Below are 20803 nucleotides of genomic sequence, written 5' to 3' on the forward strand. Positions count from 1 at the left end.
TAACCTAGATGTCTGTTGTGGTCTCAGAGATGGTGGTGGTTTGTGACAGAGCTGTAAGTTTGGCTGCTGGTGTTCCCTGTTCAACCTGCAGCACCCTCCTACGTGGCAGTGGTGGTGGGGGTGGTCTAAGTCAGAATGTGTTGCAGGTTACTGCTTTTAGCATTTGCACCAGCCTGGCTGAGGGCCTGTTACCTTCTTGGTATCTAGTTAGTGGATGGCCCCTTCTCCCAGCCCCCTTCAGTGGCATATGTAAATAAAAAATGCTTCAGTATTTCAAACGAAGGACTTAAAATATCTTTAATAAAAATGAATTTGAGAATTCATGTCAAAATGATCACATGCACACACATGCAGATTTCCACAGTGTTTACACTCCCAGTTTGAAATACTCTATACATCTATTTATTTAATCTGAAACATTGAATTAACTCTTAAATTGTGTTGTATCTTGTCCTACAGCTAGTCTGAAGGGCACTCAGGATGAATTAAACAAGAAAGCACTTCAGACTTTGGAGAGGTGAGTAGGAATCTTGCAGATGCTTGTATTGTGTATTTTTTGCATGAATTCAGAAAAATTGTTCTTTTTATGTTTCTTTTTCCTCTGTGTAAGGCTTCCTTGCTGGAAAGTTTGAAAACAGTTCATTAGATTTCAGCAGTAGTCTGTCAAAACCATTTTTGTGATGGCTAAATGCAGTGATTATTTGATTGAATATCTAAGGTAAGAGTACTGCTCTGCCACCTTACAGAAATAACCTTAGCCCCAAATTAGCTGCAGTGAGATCTACAGTGCTGGGAGATGCAGCTTCCTCACATCATGCCAGCTGGCAAACGTGGAAAGCTAATTTTGTCTCAATTCCTGTGTGAAGCAGGCTTAAAATCCTATTTCCGTCATGGTGGGAAAGTACCTTTGCCATCAGGGTGTAGGCAGCTGTGGGGTGACCTGGCACCAGTGCACCTAGGGGAGAGGATAATTGCTGTCCTAATGAGTGTTTATGTGAGCTGTTGTTGGAAGAAGAGGGTACAAAGCATGCACCACTCACCTCTCCTTTGTCCCTGTATTTTGTGGGGGGAACAGATACAGTGGCTCCACCCTGGAAGCAACTGTGAATTACGCTCTTGTGCAGCTACACTTGAGACCTCAAGTACAACTGCTTGAGTTAATACTCTTTTTTGTCCATTCTGTGGGGTAGAGAGGTGAGGTGTGAGCTTCCTGACTCTGTTATGATTAAGTTACACCACCCAAAATACACTGGGTGGTGTTCAGGCAGTTATTTACACTTGTACAATTATATTTACAATTTACAACCTACTGTAAATGTAGATGCCTACAGACTACAAATGGCAACTAAATGGAAGCTTGTATGGTCTATGTCTTGGGCTGAAATATCTAATTGTGAGTGAGTTGTGGTCATAATTACAGAAGTGAAGAAAATTTGAGATCTCTGGTATCCCAAGGTACAGGTTTAGCAAGTTGAACAAAGTTAATGGATCTCAGCTGTTTTGCTGATGCTGAACAAGGAGCCTAACATGTTTGTCTTAAAACTGGTTTTGTAGTGAGTTCAAGAGCTGAAACCACAGATACAATTCTGGATACTTACTTTATGGAGATCTGAGAGAGAATTTTTATAAGCCATTTGTTCATTCACTGTTTGGATCAGGAGTGTACTTTTAAGTCCAGCAAGTTTCTGGACTCCAGCGTAGTACGTTAACTAGTGACCAATTTTAAGGAACTGTGGTGCTGCACTGCTTTTAAACTTTTTTTTTTTTTAATCCTTTGACCTTTCCCATTGGCTTTGACTTGTTTTCATGGTATCTTAACTCTAGCTAGGAGGCAGACAAGCTTCTAGCCAAACATTAGTTACTCAAACCTCAGCCAACAGGAATGTGACAGTGAGCTGATTACTAGTGTTTTTCTAAATGCCTAAGTTGGTTTCTTATATTTTTTTACCTTCCTTGTTTTTCACCTCCTTTTGAAGAACATGTATGATCTCTCAGGCCATGGTTTGGCCTGCAGTCATCTTTGTAAGGGGCCTTTTCAGCTGGAAGATTGCATCAAATGTTTTTCTAATTCCTTCTGAGGAAAATAAGCAGTAAAGTGACAATTCTTTGTTTCTTTCCAAAAGCACCATTAATCTCATCTGCTGTATTCTTGTGAACTTTCCCATGTTATTTATTGCTGGAGAGGCTCCTGAAGGTTTTGCAAGAGACGCTTTGTAAAGAGGTGGCTCACCCTGTCTAACACCTTAGGACAAAGCTGGGTTCTAACTTGAGAAGTTTTGTTGTTGCTTGCAATTTTTGGGGGGTTTTTTTGTTTGTTTCGTTGGGGTTTTGTGGCTGTTTGGGTTTGGGGATTTTTTTTTGTTTGTTTCTTGAAGTGGAAGGAGAAATTAGTGACTTGCCTGTACTGATTGCACCTTGATGTATTTGTCATTGCTTCAGAACATGAGTGCCACCTTGACTTCTAAAGTTACAGGACACATTCAGTCCGTAGTAAATTAATTTGTTCTAGAGACACTAGTTATAAAAATCAGCTTCAAAATATTCTTGCTCACAGGCCAAGGTGGCATTTGAAAAGTGACTGCCATTAAAATGGTGTGTGGTTTGTTCCCTGAAGTAATTCTTTTATTGTTATTTGTTTATTATTAGCAAATCAATAGTTTTGGCATGGGTTTTAAGCACCAGTGTTGTCAGCCTGTCATTTCTCCCTCATAAGGACATTAATTGTACTCACTTTGGGCCTGGCAATGCAGGTGCAGGTTTCCCTGGTGTCCTGGAACGAAGCCCAGAAAGAGGTCAGGAATGTTAATTGGCTGTGAGGGACCTTCCTCTTCCCCATTTCTCCCATGTGAAATGACTTCCCTGTGCTGCAGAGCTACGAGTGAGCTCTGTGAGTCAGAAGGGGAGAATCTGCTGGTTCCTGGACTGGGCTGCCAGATGGCATGAGCTGGTGCCCCACCTTTCCTCCTAGGTTGGGTTCCTCAAGACACTATTGCATCATTGCCTTGGTTAATGGCTTCTCCACAGGCTACCAAATTCAGACTGCAATTTCGTGCCTGGCATAGTCTGAGAGGGGGCAGTTCTGCCCAGGTTGTCCATCCCTTGTTGCCTGCTTTGCACAAGACTTCGTTGAGGGCCTGCAAATATGGTTCTGGAGACACTGCAGCCTTCACTAGCCAGGGCTTCCCTTCACTGCAGTGCCCGCTGCCTGCTATGGACTGGAAGGTAATATCTCAGAGCCCAGGCTTGAGAAGTAAGGGCCTTGGGTTTGGTCCAGGTGCAGTTCCTGTCATCAAATCATTCCTCCCTCAGTGTCCCTTTCCAAATTAGGAGTCTACTGTCAAAAGTTAAACTAGAAGCTGCAGGGTAGAGAATGTGTTGTGTGTTTGAGCACCAGGTTGTGTCACGGGCTCCACATCTTTGGTCCTGTACATGCTCAGAGTGACTACTTTTTTCAGTGCTAACCTAACCCTCTCTTAATGTTTGAAAAGTGGCAGTATAGGAACAAGTTAGACAGCTATATCCATCACCTAAATTACTTAAAATAATGCTTTGATGGGTTTGTTATGAGCTCAGAGCTACTTTTTCCATATTAGTTATCCAAGTTCCAAAATATTAGGTGGCATTTAATAAAGGAGCATGTAAGTTGTATAACATCCTGGCAGCTGTGTTTCTCATACTTGTTCCTGGGATTCTGGCTTAGCCAGGCCAGCGCTGTTCTGCTTTTTGTCTAGTTTCAGTGTGCTCCCCCATTACTGGACTAGTTTTCTGTGGGGGAAGACTGGGTTTTGTTCTGTGCTTGTGTGACTCACGGTGAAGGAGTTCTGCAAAGTGCAATCTAACAGTCACTTTTCTTTTTGTATTGTGTTGTCATCCTTAAAGAGCACGTGACTTGGCCCCCGATGATCACCAAATCATCCTCTACCTGTCGCTGCAGCTGGCTCTTGTCAGACAGGTATGTGAAATAATTGGAAATCACGGAGTCATGGGAGGGTGGAAGGACAGTCCAGTTGAACAAGACCCAGGCTCGCTAAACAGGGTCCCTTCCTTCCTGCATTGTAACCGGTAACAAGCAATCAGAATATGTTTATGTAAAATATTTTTTCTTACTCTAAAACTAATAATTCTGTAGCACGTGGAATGGCCTTCCCTAGGGAGTGGGTTCAGCTCTAAGCCCTGAGCAGTCTTGGAGCACCCATGTGCGTGTGGGATGAGCGAGGTGTGTTTATTCCTGTTCCCTGGGTGTCACGCTGTGTCCTGCTCCAGAGGCTCTCCCGTTACTGCCCCATTCCATCTCATGCCAGATCGTGCTCCCCGCGCTGGGATTGCTTTATTCCATACTTGGGCACGTTTGACGTTCGGCTTTGACGAGTGCTGGAGCTCTGCAGCGAGTGGGATTAGTTGGCATTTGAATGCTGCTGCAGGTGTTAACTCATAAAAATGAAGCTGATCAGAAAATGCTCTGCATTGCCTTTCAGAAAAAAACCCCAAACCACTTGCGCTGTGCTTTATTTTTCTACCCCTTTTTCTTAAAATTGGGGTGTTTTATTTCTCTCTCCTTTCTGTTTCAAAGCTTAAATCTTTATTGGAGCGGCTTTTGTTTTTTAAATACCTCTCTAGCTAGATTTGAAATTTCATCATTGGAGTTTCTTTCTTTGGCAGGCCTTCTGTTGCTGCAGTTTTCTCTCCTTAGTCTACACTGCAGAGTTGAACAGTTGGGTCTTTCTTACTTTCCTGAGCTAATTAGGGGAGCTGTGTGTTCATTAGGTTAAACTAATTGTTCCAAGAGAGCACCCTCTTGATAATGTCACTTTTGTAACCCTTTCGTAATGAGAGCAGTGTGCTGTGAGCCTGCAATAAGAAAGGATAATTAAAATGGCTTATTTAACTTTCTCATCTGCCTGCTGGCTGCTTTATGATGCAGTTTGCTCAGGGTCTTTCGTTAAAAAACACCCGGCTACCCTTCTTTCTCTCATAGCTTTTGCCTCATAGGAAGACTGTCTGATCTGCTGCCTCTTCTGCTTCTTGCCATGAGTAAAAACATTACAGCTTTTCAGCTGCTATCCTGAAAAATAAAATCAAGATTTTTGTGGTCATTGGTTTTGTTTTTGTGGTTACTGGCATTTTCAGTCATTACCCTTTCCTTTTCTCTGGTTGTAGCCTGTCTTTGCAGTGTTGTTTCATCTGTCTTATTTCTTCATTTCCCTTCTCTCCTGTTCTTTCCATTCAGTCTCTTGTCCCCACGCTCACTTTCCTCTTTGTCTAGTTCACCTGTGTGTTCTCATCCTTGGTGTTCTGCCAGTCGCCTCTGCTCCCACAGCTGTATGATCTCAGTTTATTATGTAGTGTCAGCCTGACCCCTGCGATGGTGCTCCTGCTCTTCTCCCATCAAGTGAGATATAAATCTTTAACGCATGCTTGGACAGAGAGGAGATACCTGAGACATCTTTATTTTTAGACTGCTGTAAAATATCCTACTCTTCTTTTGCCAGTTTACTTAATGATAAACATTTGGTAATGCATTTTTAATATCCTTAATTATTTAAAGTATCTAATATATTCTCTTTCTGATTAACTGGAAGATAAATGATACCTTTTTTGATAGATTGCATTAACTATTGAACATCATCGTTAGGGCTTTCATCAGGCAATGCTATAATATGATAAATCAGGCCTTTTCTACATAGTAGGTTACAATATAATGCCTGAATGTTTTTCTCAGCAAATAGGCCTTTTTGTTTCCATGGTCAGAGTCGATAAATGAGGTAACTGTACCCAGCACTGAAAAATATATGTATCAGCTTGCATAGATAAGAGAGTGTTTTCATGGAACAAAGCAAGAGAGGCAGCTGACCAGTGGAGTGCCAAGCAAAGCTGGAGCAATTCATCTTCCTTGGAAGGTTGTAAAATATTTCCAATAGCACTTGTCTCTGTCACCACTGGGCAAGGGAAAGGGGAAATGGAAAAACATAAGCATCCCTCTGACTTGAGATGAGGATGTGACAAGAAGAGGAATGGTTATAAAAGGCTCGTGCAGGGTTGGCAGTTGAAACCACCAGCAACCAAGATAAAAAACACCGATGATGAGCTTTATGTGTGTGCCTGTGTCTTAAAGACCACGGGAGTCACTGGGAAGACTTGGAGGGTCTGCAATAGCCCCAGAGTGTTTTAGTGCATTTTTCAGCCAAATACAGAGTACAAGAACCTGTTCTGTAAGGAGGGTGTCAGTCTGGTTCCCCGCCCCGAGTTGCAGTGCCAGGAGGCCAAGGTCAGTATCTGCTGCAGTGGATATCTCCACCTGCAGCGCCTGGCTGGCAGCCGGCCGAGCTGAGCGACAAATGAGACTTGTAGCTCCCGACTCCCAGCGGCTGGTTCAGCTGCTTCTCCTGTTTCTGTGGTAACAGCATTTGGATCAGCAAAAACAAGGTAGAATGAACACTTTAAAGCTCACTGATTTTAATGCATTGCCTTGTTTTTTAGCAGACCGGTTTCTATGGAAATGACTCTAGAGAGTCAGCAGCACTCTTGTTAATTTTAGGTGTTGATTCCCTTTTTTGGGGGGGATGATGGTGTTTGTGACCTTGAATGCCATGTAAATCAGTATTGGATATGTAAAAACAACATATGTAGGCTTCATACCATTTTAATACTTAATAAGCTTTCTTTTCATGAAAATGGGAAGGGAAAGATGGGTGAGGGTCAGCAGCTGAGCACTGGAAGTCTCACCAATTTCCTGTGGACTTCCAACAGACCTCAAGTTTCCAAGTGGCACTGTCCAGAAAACACCTACTTCCTTCCAGAGTGTCTGGATGTACAACTAAGATAAACATTATTCTAGAGACCAGAGAAAGTATTTCACCTGCTTTCCCTGGTTTTTATTTTGGTTTCAAGAAGGAGAGACTGCTGTCTCTGCCCCAGGAGAGGAGCTCTTTTAGGAGGTATCGAGAGGTGCTTCTTTCAGTGGCTGCTTGGATGTAGGTATTTCTGGCCTGTCTTTTTCCCAGACCAGCTACTGCCTCCTCTGCTGAACAGCAACATGCTGCTTTTCTGCCTACGTCCTAGCCTAGATTGTTCTGGTGATCAAGAGTGGCTTGTAGGAAGAGCTAAGTAATAACCCACTGATGTATCTAAGCCTTCTTTCCTGAGGTTCTGGTGGACTGTAGCAAGTCTGTTTTCAATGAAAGCTCTTGCCAGTCAGTAAAGCTTTCTCCTTCCCATGCTATAAAAAGAGATGGAGTGGGTAGGTTTAATGGTTAATTAAGTGTAACTGTCAACTGATGTGAAATTACAAGGCCTGAATATTCCTCTTAAGAGTTCCTGTTTCATTTACCATTTAAAATATCCAAGTGCGTTTTACTGTTAGGAAGTATTTTTTACACTCATTCTGTTTTCCTTTTTATACCTATAATTGTGACATACCAGCATTGTTTTTAAAGAGACATACAGCATTATTGAAATAAATCCTATTATATAAGAGGCAGCCTAAACAATCCATATTGTGGCATTATTTTGGTAATGCTGCAAGATGCTATTTCTGGCCTACTGCAGCATCTTTGCTTCCTAATCAGTGCAATGTGAAGATACCTGTGTGCCATACAAAACATGTGATATATTTGTTAACAGAATGAGAAATCGGGGAATTGTAACTTCTTCTAATTGCAGGCCCCACTTGAACTTGCAGTCCAGCTGAAATAAGATTATTTTAAAGTGCAGTACTTGGAGGGAATGTTTAAGTGGCAGCCTGTCTCTGATAAAGCCCTGATGTTTCAGGGTGCCATCTGCGGTGCCCGCTTCCATCTTTCTCAAATCATATAGTTACTTAAATAAAAACACATCTTTCAAAAGAAGTTTGCATTGACTGCTGCCAGATATCTTGCTTTTGTTGATCTGGAAATTTAGTTTGTATTTCATTGCATCTGGTCTGTTGTAGGTTGTTGTTTCACATAATGCTTTCTGTAAAGGCATGGAGTTCATATTATTTTTGTCCAGTGTTTCTAATTATGCAGCAGTACTGTGTAGGCTGTACAGTTGTGTTACAGCACTAAGGAATCTTTTTGGACCCGAGTTAATAAATTAGCTACCAGGGAAGCATTATTAATTTTCAAAACCAGCCATTGCCTGTGACTCTGATGGTACTAGAGGGAAGCACTGAAATGAGATGTAACCACTGCAGGCCCCATGCTACAGAACAGAATTACTTTAGGTGACGTCTCTTTCAGCAGTATGTGGCTGCCTGTCCAGCAGACACAGGTTTGCAGGAGTGACCACAACTCACTTTTTTGCAGCTTTATTTCATGTGTGTTGCAACAGAGAGCTTGCATGGCAGGTCTCTGTTAGGGCTATGGACCTACCTGCAGTTTGATCCTAAGTCACTTGCAACACACAAAGCAAAGTCTCAGTGTACACATTCACATGCGAGTAAGGTCAAGTACCACTACAATTTTGAAGTCCCCCAGTAAAGGCAGTAGTTGCAAGGATTATTCTTTGTCTGATTTCTACTAGCCAGTTAGGATCCCATTCCCAAGTCTTAATCATAGAATAGTTTGAAGAGGACCTTTAGAGATCACCCAGTTCAATCCCTGCTCAAAGCAGGATCAGCTGGAACAGGTTGCTCCAAGTCTCCTCCTCTTGTTTGGTTTGCAGGTTTTCTTTTTCATCTAATGAATTTTTCCCCAAACTTGTATTTTCTGTATGAATACTTGTGTAGTCTGAGACAAAAAAACGGAAAAAAATAGAAGGGGTTTTTAGCCCTGAGTGCAAGAAATCTTGACAGCAGCTTTGTTTTAGCACATCAAATCTATATACCTCTGGTGTATCTACTGATAAACTTTGTGGACAGGCAGGTCTGGGCTCACCAGTGTCTCATCCTGCCTCCAAGTTGTCTTGTCATTGCTAGAATTTTTACATTGTATGAAAATGTGTTCTAGTAAGCTGCTGAGGGAACATGGGTGATTTAAGCCAACATGTTTACCTTTGCAGTAGGCTCTAATAACACATGTGGTTAAAGTAGCTCCACTGACAAGCAGTAATTCATTAAAGCTGAGCACTCAGTCATATATCCCAACCTGAATCCAAGCCAGGACATTCAGCAGTTTTGATGCTGTGGGCCAGATGCCAGTTTGGGGTTATGTCTGGAGCAGTCACACTGATTTCCAGGCTTGTATGGAGTCACCAGTAATAGAGTAGTTAAGTACCACGGCTCGTGCGTGCACAGCGAGAGAGAAATGTCACTTGGACATTAGGATGAAGTTGTCCTGTGAACAGAATATACACTGCTCCCAGAAGCACACCTAGATCTAGATAATCAACAACCTCTGTTGTAGCTGCAGGCAGTATAATTGTTGCTTTCCTTAGTTATGTGCTACTTGTTTTTATGAGAGATCTGTGGAGGCGGTGGGAATTTGACACTGGTGGTATGCCAGGGTAGAAGAATGTCTGCAAAGCTTTGCTAGGTGGGAAGTTCTCATAGTAGGAAAGAAGGAACTACATTCTCCATCCATTAAGAGAAGGAGCAGGAAGGCATACGTGAGAAAAAGAAATTTATACACTTTTATGTTTTGTTTTCTGCAGATTTCCAGAGCCACAGACATGAAATAATTTATGTAACAGTAATTTCAGACACTAGAGAATTTTAAAGAAAATCCTCTGCATAAAACTTACTGCTAAACAAACGAAAGAAAATCTGCTAAGAAGTTCCCTTTTGAACAGTACACTTAAATAATGTACTGGATCACAAAGAGCATGTGATATACTTGCATTCATTATGGGTGTTAAGTTTTCTGCCAAGTGAGACTTGGTTCTAATAACATGCTGCTGCTGTGACTGTCAGGACTGCTCTTTACGTCACTGCTGGGAAATATATTTCTTTTTCTGACAGCATTTTAAATCTTGACTCTTTTACCCTTGAACGTTCAAATTTAATTTTTATGTTCGTGATCCAAATCATGAAAGGCTTTGTACAGCCATTATGAGAGACAAAATGCAGCAGAGGTGTGTAATGCTCACCCCCAGGTGAAGAGCCAGCCACCCATCCTAGAAAATGGGGCTGAGAATTGGGCCTCTGTAGTGGATCTGTTTACAGCAGTGAATCGCCATGCCAAAGGAAGAGGGGGTTGATTGGATCAGGTCTGCTGCTCTTGTTTATAAGCAGTGATTTAGTAATGCTGCAGACTTCTTTCTCTAGAATGTGTGGGTTTTTTTGAAGCAGTGCAGTCTGTTAATTTTGGCAGACTGTTCTGATAGTAGAAGGTGCCTAAGTAGAACTTCTTCAGAATTTCTAATTACTCTATTTGTTCTTATTTCTGAGGTATAATGTAGGACTGAAACAGTAATGTGTTCTCTTGTTATTTCCACCCCATCTCCTTCTAGATTTCAGATGCTATAGACCATCTTCAAGAGGCCTTGCAACTGTGCAAAGATGACATGAATTCACTTCATCTACTGGCCCTCCTCTTTTCAGCTCAGAAGCACTATCAGCATGCACTGGATGTTATCAACATGGCTGTCGTTGAATACCCAGAAAGCTTTAGGTAAGAGTTGTTACCTGGTGCCATATACCCAGTCAGCAGTGAACTGCTCACTAGCTCTGTTGCTCTCAGTTACACACAAGGAGCCTGTTAAATCACATGTGTTACAGGTGTGTCACTCTCCTCCTGGAGAAGGTATTCTTTTACTTTGTCTTCATGGTCTTTCCGTAATCCTTACTCTTGCTTGCTTTTCCAGTATTTGTCTTTCTGTTTTGTGGTGATGGCGTTGTTTCCCATACATCTCCCTGGAGTTTTTTCACTTTAGATGTGGAGAAAGAAGCGTGAGACAACCATAACAACGTCTGTATCACAAACAATTTCATATTTGGTAACTTCATGGTTGAAAACAAACAGATTTTTCTTGCATTGACCATTATTTTGATGCTCATCTATGACACAGTTGGCTGCAACATCACAGCTGGGGAAAAAGATCAGCTGAAAATCACAAGCTGTGATAATGTATAGCTGAGAGGAAGGATGGTTTGCCTGCCTAGGAGTAAGTTTGAATCAGCACAGACTTCTTGGAGCCAAAGGCTTCTACTGTTCTATGTTTGACTCAGACCTTCATCCATCTGAGGGAGGCAAATTGAATTCCATGCAATTTACTGTCATGACCTTTCAAAACAATGAATTTGTCTGTTCTGTGCAAAAATTAAAGCTACTGTAATAGTCTCTGGTGATTTCATACTAGCTGAGTTTCTCAGCCAAACTGCAGAAAATCCTGTTGCATTGCTGGAAGACCAACTTCCATTCAGAATTGCCTGTACTTAAATGGTGTTCTAAACCTGTGCACCATTGTCTGTAGATAGCCTGCATTCTCAATAGCAAGAGGGAGCAGCCTCCACAGGTTTAGTCCAGCAGCTGCGTGGAATATTGTCTAAACAGAGCAAAGGAGGGTCAGAGGAAGATCGAGACTGTCTAAATGCTTTAGAATGCTTGAATGCTTTAGGATCTTTTAGAATTATGGTGCCATGTCAACACATAATGTTTTTTATTGCAAGCTGCATGTTGCCATTTAAAATAGCTTTTCTGCCTGTGTTTTTGAGGTTAATTACTTTGTGTATGTGAGGAGCTAAGACTGTCAATGCACGTCTTTGAGAATGCAGAGGAAATTAGTAATGGAAACGCTATTAAAATGATGCCAATGTCTCTTCAGAGTGTGAACATAGGTATGACTGAAGCAGGAAATAGCCCAGTGGCTGCTGAATTGTATTTTAGGGTTTTAATGTAATAAACATAGTAAAAAACCCTCATGCAGTCAAAGGTCACATTGTACAGTCGAAGATCTGATTTTGAAAGTCTGTTGAAAGAGACAAAAACACCTAAAGATACACAAGACAGCAGTGACAGAGAAGGAGGTTGTTTATGTCAGAAGAAGAGTGTTTGCCTTGTCTGATTGACCAAGTGACCCATCATGTCCTGGATCTTTCCCCCAGCAGTTACTGATTATTTATGTTTCAGGGAGGACAAAACATACAAAGCATTATATGCAAAGTAGCTTGGAGGACTGCTGGGTGGGTTCATTTGTGCTGTCTGGTAATCTGATTTCCCCAAAGCTGAGAAGAATATTATCTCTTGTGTTTCTGTGAGTGCAAATCTCTGTGTGCACAAAGACTTTTGCTGAGGAGTAGCAGAATAGGTTGTTTTTGATAGAAACCACCGGTGTTGATAGTGAAGGCCCAGGTTCGTGCTTGCTCCTAGACACAGCCTTGCTGAAGTGTGTTCCTTGGAAAGGGCCCCTCTTTGCTCCTTGCATGCACAGGGCTGTGTGACACAGCTGACACTGAGACTCAATCACAGGTACACATGGATGGAGGAGTAGGGGCTGGCTTCTTGCCTCTGCCATGTGACTACCCTGTCTCCGTGTGGGTCTTTCTCTAAACCAGCCAGCAAATAACTCATGAGTGAGGGAATGGAGAAAGAATGTCAGAGTTGCAAGGCAAGAAAGAAGAAAAGCTTAAAAAAGTAGAATTAAAAAAGTGTTTCTGGAAAAAGGAATTGGAATCCGATAAGGAGGGGAAAAGCAAGAGTAACAGTGTACATCTTTGGTTTGTACAAATTTGAAAAAATTCTAGGCTTTCTAGTGCAGTTTATGCTAGAAGGGCTTTACTGCTTTGTAAAAGCTCTTTGAAGGGACAAAGACCTGATGCTATTGTGTGTCTCCAGTTGCTACTGCCTTACAGAAAAATGCTAATAAATTTTACTACTGTATGGAATGACTACAAGATGTTTCATGTAAATAGTGTAGGCAAGTTCAACTGCCTGATTTTAAAGCTGTATTTAAAAGTGGTTGATTATTTTTCCCCACTTGACATTTATATGAACCGAGCAACTGTGTAATGTGGTGCCTGGGGGCTCCCTTCCTAATGACATCTCTTTTTGGAAGCACAGTTCGATGGCATGTATCAAGAAAAGATGATGAAAGCTGTATTAAAGGACCTTAGGGCTCTGTAGATGGCAGAGAAAAAGCCCAGAAGCATTACCTAGATGTATACCCTAAATAAAAGAAAGCATAAGATACAAAAAATTAAGGACTTAGCTGACCCAACCTACTGGTCTCATACTGTTTCATTGGTCTTTGTATGTAATTAAGATGAATTAGTTCCTGCTTTTTTTGTTTTTATGTTAAATTATCTTTCGTTACAAATTTTAAAGAAATTTTTCAGGGTAGTTCACGTAGTTGGTTGTTGGCTGAAGCAGTTGGAAAAAATACACTGCATTGCTAAGCTAACACACAACATCCTTTGGCATCAACCTCATGATAGTGACCCAAATATGTCTGAAAGTGCCCCTTGTTTATGTGTTTAAACATTTACTGCACATTTCTGAGGTTGATGTGGTGCACAGGGAGGAGGGATGTGAAACGTAGGCACTGAATACAGTGAGAGATGCAGTGGTTTGGACTGAGCTGTTGAAGAGGACCTGGATATCCAGAAGGCACAAAATGAACTTAGGAAGATGACTTCTTGAAAGGTGGCATATAGTAACAAATCCATTACATTACCATCAGTGAATGACTGACTGAATTTGAACACTTGAAGGTACTGTCAAGCAATGACAGAGGAAGACTTCATAAAGGAAGGATGAGAGCCAGCTATGCTGAACACATTGCATGCTGCAGTGAGCCAGAAGAAATACACTGTCGTGCCATGACTATAAAATATAGAAATAGCAACCTTTACATGGAAGGTATCATCTGAAAAATTGCTGACATCTGTGGGGTGAGACTGCCCAGGATTAAACTTAGTGATTTTACATCCTGTCGATGATGGTATGCTTTTAAAAGAAGCAAATGAATGCAGTACCAACAGTTGGCTTTGGTATATAATTTTGAAAGGACTGTCTTCAGCACATTTGGGTAAGAAGATTCGTGTCAGCATCAAGTGTGTCCCCTCCAGGTCAGTATTGCTAATCGTAAGCCTTTCTGACAATGGATTCCTCTAATTTTTTTCCAGCTCAAAGGCCAGCCTTTTGGTCAGTGTTCTACCTGAGTCTGGCAGCGATTACCTCTGCAGGCTTGTCTCAGGGAAGAAATAATGTTAGTGACCACTCCTTTGCCCTTCAGGTGATCTTCTTAAAATAATTCGTTGTTTATTTAGAAAGAATTTCACTTTTTTAAAGTCTGTGTCCACACCTCACAATGTTCTGTGCAGAAGTCCCATGGGTCTAGCAGGCTGCAGAATCCACTACAGAGCCTAACATGCTCCTTTATTTTCAGCTGGTAATATTTCTTCCTTCCAGTTTTGCTTGTGTGTCTTTGCCTTCCTGATTCAGCCACTCTTCCAAACACTGTTTTGGTCTCTGGTGATCTTTTAGCTCTTAATTGGTTAGCTTCCAGCATTGGAAAAAAAATTAAAATCTATACCAAGTATAAAGTTGGAAATAGTATATAAATTTTTTGGATACTCTGTTGCTCCCAGACTGCTTATCCAAACCTATTCTGTTGTTCACCAGGTAGTTTTCTGTCTCCTGGACGGCTCCCCATTAAGTTAGAACAACAACACAATCCTCTGGCATAACATGTCGCATCATCTAATTGCTGCCCAATGTGATGGTGAATATTTTGTTAAATGATTGTGTCTCTGTAGCAATTCTGCATGTTGCACAGGAGTTGTAAGTCTCTTAAATGAACAAATCCTAATATTCCTTCTCTTTCTAGACTATAAGTAACTATTCTGTTGCTCCCAGAGTCTGTAAACTAGTTATAAAGAGAAATAACAAAACTTTTGGGAAGCACTGCTGTTCTACACATAAAGACTCAAAAAGAAACAGGTGGGTTGGTGTTTTGGAGCAATGTAGCTGTCAAATGCAGGTGCTTTTGTTCTACAGAAAGCTATCACAAAAGTAATTACTGTAAATATAGCGAAAAAAAGCTCAGAAGGCCAAGAAATATTAAATGAGTATCTTGGAGAGTGTTTATAAAAAAGGAAGTAAATTTTGCTTGGGGAATTGTGTGTGTTGTCTTGGTGGTGTTCTAGCAGAAATGCTTTTTTTGCTACAGCCAACCCTCAAAATATAAAGTCCTCTTCTAGATTAGAAGTGGCTTACTGACAGAAAATGTCCTTGACTTCATCACTGCTACATTAATTTCATTAAGGACATGTGAAGTAATCATCTGGCAAGATTTGTCATAGTCTGGTACAGACTTACTGTGGGGAGACCTATTCTGTGGAATATAAGCAATGTCTTTTACCAGGTGCTTCCATTTGCCTCAAAAAAAAACCCCAACCCTGATGTAAAATCAGGATCACAAAATGCAGGATTAAACTGGCATTTCCAGTTTGAATTCTCTTTCCATTGCTTGTGAAGCTCTTTCTTGTGTGTTGAAAGTAAACAACTCGTGCCTTCTTTGAGCGGTATCTTTATGGGCACTGGTAGAGTCCTCCAGTATTGTTGACAGCAGTAAAATAGATCTGTGTTCTTGCCTGTAAATCTTTATGGAGAGCATGGGGTCAGTTGTCCCTCAGTCGATGGTTTGCCCACCTTTGTGTTATGGCTGATCTGCACTACCACTGTTAAGTGAAGGTAGCTGTGCCTCCTTCCCCTCCCACCTCAGCCCTAGGTATTACAGCTGTGCACACCCTGGAAGGGTTTTACCACTTCTCTCATGGAAGTGGTGGTGGCCTCTTGGCTGTAGAGAATCAGATCAGCCCATTTATATGATTCCAGCTCATCATTAGGCAGGAGGCAAGGAAGTCAGTACAACTTGGTGAGAGAACAGCTTGTTAGAATTATCAGAATGCTGTTTTGTTTGAGTTCCTCAAGGGTGTAAGATCTAAAGCAAGGATGGATTAATATTTTGGCTGTAGCATTTGATCATGCTAGACAACTTTTATAAATAGGATGTTCAAAACTCTTAAGGGTGGAGCTTTTGTAAGATGACTTCTTGTAATGGTGCGTTCATACCCTGGCTGGTGAGAGTGACCCAAAAATGATTTTATTTCTTTATTGACACCCCAGACAGTAATACAAAGTAATAAAAAATGGAAGAATGTACTTGAGTGATATAACAGTACTGTGCTACAAGAATATAAAATATGTTAGGCTTCTGTGATTCACTAAAGCAAGTGAGATGTGGAGATGGAAGGGTTGAGCTGGAGTTTTTGCTGTAGTAACTACAAATGTTTGGTTCTGGTTTTATAGAACTAACCTAAAACAACCTTGGCAATATATTGCAATAATCAGGACTATACTATGTAGAGCTAGTAATGATGTTGAGTATTTGTATGGCAAATAGATGAAGGAAAAGCTTTAAGGTAGTCTCCTGACTTTTACTAAAGGTAACACAGATGCTTAAAGCTTAAAAAAGTTTAGTAATCCAAGGGTGCTTTTTTCTGGTTTGGATTTATTTCCAAGCTTCTGGCACTGCCCCCCCCCCATGATAAAGAACCAAAATGAATTCTTGAGTTACAGTATCCAAGATTGGATTCCTCTTTTGGCAGGTTCAAATTGACATATGCATGCTTCTCTAAGGATCACCGTCTGTGATCTAGGACAAAAATTCAGCAGGTGAGCATGATAGACTTCTATCCACTAGCTTAATGCAGTGGGAAGAAATACCCCCCTAGATAATGTCTGTTTGTGCCAGGAATGGATTTGTGTTAGTGTACGTATCGATCCCTCTTAAAATTACAGGAGTGTACTCAAAGGTAACTGGGGGGAATGCCATTCCCTCGTATTCAGGGTTCAGCATCTGAATAAAAGGAGTTAAATGGAGCTTAGAAAGGAAACCTACTGCAGACTAATTTTCTCAGTCTGGTATGAAAAGAAGGAACAGATACTTTTCCAGCCTTAACAGCAATGGTTCAAATCTTTCCTCTGGATGAAAAGTCAATTTTATTTCATAATAATTTTTTTCTCTAGTGTCTGAGTAAATGGCTACTGCCTCCATGCATTTAAGACCTTTGTAGTGAGCAGCAGTGCTTCTAGATGTTTGTTTTGGCATTGGAGAGGTAATGTTATGCAAATGCACAGAGTTAAGAAATTTAAGAATAAATTCAAAAATGCAGGACTAGCATGGCTCATTTGAGTTACCAGCCACAGGTTCTGTGCTTCAGAGCTCTGTATTTCTGCCTCACCAATGAGTTAGTATCCCCAACACACACTTTGCTCCCTACTAAGGGCCATTTTCTTTTGAACAGCTGCAGCATGTTCTGCTTTATATTCAAAGGAAGCCTTTAGGAGCCCTGACTGTCTATGCTGGATGCCAGAGTATATTGAAAAATAGCATGTGTGTATTATCTGGGCAGCAGAGTCGTTGTCAGTAGGAACTTTTAGAAATGGAGTTTAGCCACAGTATGTGCATGTAGGGGTTATCCAGGGTGAGAAGGGACTTAGTGATTGAGATCCCTGTGCTTTCACCAGGTGGTTTTGCGACCTCCAAAAGTAATGGAGATCCCAAGGAGAACCTAAGGCATGCTTGCTGCCTGGAAATCTGAAAGAGAACCAAGGTAGAAAAGTAGTGTTGGTGTGGGAAGCCCAGCTCTAAACTTTCCCCACAGCTACCCAGGTGTTCAGTGGAGCTGAATGGTGTGCCAGCTTTTATTAGCAGCTTCAGACAGCGATTCTGCTGGAAAAACAAGATTTTGGAGCCTTCCTGAAGTCCTTCAAGGCGTTCTCCGTATATGGATAAAGGAGAAAACAAAATACCCTGCTTGTCTTTGTTTTTCATTGCTTCACATCTGGTGAAGGTAAAGGCTGTGGAAAGTCTGCTGTCAAACATACAGATACAATAATCTGAAATTGTTTTCTGAGGCTCTCAGAAACTGATTACCAGGGAAGTATAGGAGAATATTTTCTGAAATTTCTGAGACCTTTAAAAAGTCTAAAATGCAGGGATGATCAAGAGTCATGTTTTTGGTTGGGAATTGATTTTTGAGAATAAAAATCAGGATTCACTGAGAATTACTGTTGATAATACTCGCTGGAAAACAGATCCTGAAATATGGAGAGGCATGGATGTTAAGCTTAGCAAATTGCTTTTCAGTGCAGGAAGTGACTTTCCAAGAAGTCTGCAGTACAGTCGAGCTATGTTGTCTTGAGATGAGTAGAGTATAATGCTCCAATCGCTCAGTGAAAGGGTTGGCTTTTTTCTTTCCAGCTGGAAATTTCAGACTTGAATGACTTCTACTCTAAGGTCCTAGGAGTATTTATTTATCTAATGAGAAGAGCACAAAATGTTTTGATTTGTATTTTCTTCAAAAAGAAGAGGGAGGGGAATTTATTCAGATGTTCTGAAGAACTCACCAGGGAACACAAAGCAAGTATGGTAATTTTTCAGCCACAGATGTGGTTTTTACCTCCTGAAAACAGGGAAAGCCCTTGCTCTTTGCTGGCTTGGAAATACTTGCAGTAATTGGCAATAATTACACCTTAGATGGTAAATCAGCTTCTGTTGCCATTGTCATTAATTTCTGCAGAACCAAATATGTTAGCAGGCACACTCATACTGTTTGATATTAGTCACTGTTCATGTTACTTAATATTTTAGTCTCTGTTAGTAAAGGAAAGATAATGATGAATGGAGATGTTATCATGGAGAGAGTGTAACCTAGAAGTTCTGTGTTACCAACATGTCTTGGAAAATATCCTGACATATTTCATATTATGCTAACATTTTTACAGCATGAAACAGATAATATGGATAATTTTCATTTTCTCTTATTCAATTTTACCTTGACTTGAAGCTTTCTGTTATGTATTAGTTCAGCATTAAATTTGTCATAAGGCTGTATTTTAGGAGGAAGAGGGAATATCGGGGTGGAATGCTAAATGGCCTAATCAAGCACCACAGTCATTAGCAGAGTTTTTTCCTACATACACCAACAGAAAATTCAATGCAGAATGATGCAAGTATGACACAGAATTGTGTTTCTGAGCACTGTGGCTGTACATGTGAACTGCTGGAAATGAATGCAGTGACCTCTATTCCATATGTCTCTATCAGCTGGAGGAATGGCAGGAGGTTGATACCTAGCACCTCAAATCAAGTTCATACCAGTAAGCAGTTGAACTGAAATTCATAGTGAACAGACTCCTGGACATTTTCTAATAATTTTTATTATTATTATTTTTTCCTTTTCCTGCAATCTGGCCATTTGCCTTTACTTTCTGGGTGCTTGTGATGACTTGAGATTTTTCTGTAGTTTTTCTTATATTTTTTCAGGACAAGGTCAATGTCTTTCCAGTGTTGGGTAGGGTATGTAGAGCAGTGGGTGTCTGAACCCAGCTGGGAATATACATGTCCCTGCAGTCTGTGTAATGAACAGAAGAGATGAGCAGTTGGCAAGGAACTGTGTTGCTGAATGGAGGAGGAAACCCTGCCTCCTGCCCCATGAGTTTCATCAGTCAGTCATTTTGTATGATTCTCCAAAATGCAGGCGCTTTGTGTTGGGAAGGAGAAGGAAAAATTCTTTGCTTGGCATTTCAGTAGTGTTTAAGTGTGCAACAGTGCACAGTAGGAATGACATAAGCCAGCATGAAACAAAGGGATACAGTACGGCTGTGAGGATCCTCTTTAAGTCTTCTCCAGCCCTGCACAGACCTCTGCAGCAGAAGTGCTTTGAGAGGCCAGCGTGATTGCAAAATGGCACTTGAGGAGAAGGACATGCAGTGTCTCCCACCCCCAGGTGCAGGTGCCAGGGACTGTGGCCCCACCAGGAGGAGTGGTGGCACTCCCTGCCAGACGAGGGTGCAGAACGACAGATGAGCACGGAGCAGCCTGAATCTTTGCGCTTCTGTGAGGCAGCTGTTAAGAATGAGAACTTGCAATAGCTTAAGAAAGCTGCAGCAGAGGTATCAGTAAGAAGCAGATTTCTCCGATGGCAGGGCGGCCTGGAAAAGGGGCAGGGATGCAGCACCACAGCAGGCAGAGCGCTGGCGGTAACTAGCGCTGCGTAGCAGGCAAGGACTCAGAGTGGCAGGGCCAGGGGTTTTCCTGGCCTGCACAGAGTAGTCTCCACGGCTTAGATGTCCCATGTACTGCGTTCAAACAAAGCTGCCACGAGTGTGCACCTCAGGAAGCCGCTGGTAGTTGGCGTCGGGCCAGTGCTCATTGAGGGTAGTTCATGCTGCTGCCATCCAGCTGTGCTGATCTCACCCCTGGAGGATTTTTAATCTATGTGGGATTGCTTTAATCTGTGCTCTTCCTATGTCTTTGGAAGGAATGGCTCCTGAGAGGAGGAGCACTGAGTCTTTCTCTGCATTTGAGCCACCCTCTATAGTGCTATTCTGTAGTAGAATTTGTTCAAAGCTGTGTGCGCAGTAATATTGGGAGTTTATTGTTTGGAAGGATTTGTAGTTTGTTTGGTTTTCTTTGCATCCAGAGTGCTTGTGTGAATTAATGCTTCTTCATATACAGTTACATGTAAAAGTCAGGATTCATATCCTAAATTATCTTTCAGTGAAAAACATTCTTGTGAAACTAAACTGGATGGTACATTTTCTTGTTTATTGCTCTGCTGTTAAAGCAGATGGAAATGTCTGGAGTCTCCTTTGTTGCCAGGGGTATAAACTATGTCCCATCTTAATCAAGAGGCTGCACATTGTCAGTTTGGAAATGCCAACTGAAACAAGGTTTTTGTTTTTCAAGTCCACTTAAGGAAAAAAAGATTCAATATATATGGGCTCTTTGGAGCCTTCACACCAGATTATTTTCAAATATATTAGGGATTGAAGCCTGCTCTACTAGCAACCCTGGAATTATGTTGCTTCTTTTTCTGTGGCAACCAACAATTGCCTACTGCTTCACTGGCCACCTGCGAACGTCAGGGTTTCCGTAG

General features: G+C 41.4%; 1 protein-coding gene across 5 annotated transcripts in view; it reads left to right on the forward strand.

Annotated features, from left to right (window-relative positions):
• Positions 1 to 20803, forward strand: part of TTC7A (tetratricopeptide repeat domain 7A) — a gene marked incomplete at its 5' end in the record, with an annotated part of 166584 nt that overhangs the window by 69395 nt on the left and 76386 nt on the right. For all 5 annotated transcript variants that reach the window (XM_082302416.1, XM_082302418.1, XM_082302417.1 and 2 more), the window contains 3 exons: positions 460 to 517; positions 3880 to 3952; positions 10366 to 10526. In XM_082302416.1, the coding sequence (XP_082158542.1) occupies positions 460 to 517; positions 3880 to 3952; positions 10366 to 10526 (292 nt within the window). The remainder of the gene's footprint in view (positions 1 to 459; positions 518 to 3879; positions 3953 to 10365; positions 10527 to 20803) is intronic.

Source organism: Coloeus monedula (assembly GCF_965178545.1).
Source record: "Coloeus monedula genome assembly, chromosome: 2".
In the NCBI taxonomy this organism is placed as follows: domain Eukaryota; kingdom Metazoa; phylum Chordata; class Aves; order Passeriformes; family Corvidae; genus Coloeus; species Coloeus monedula.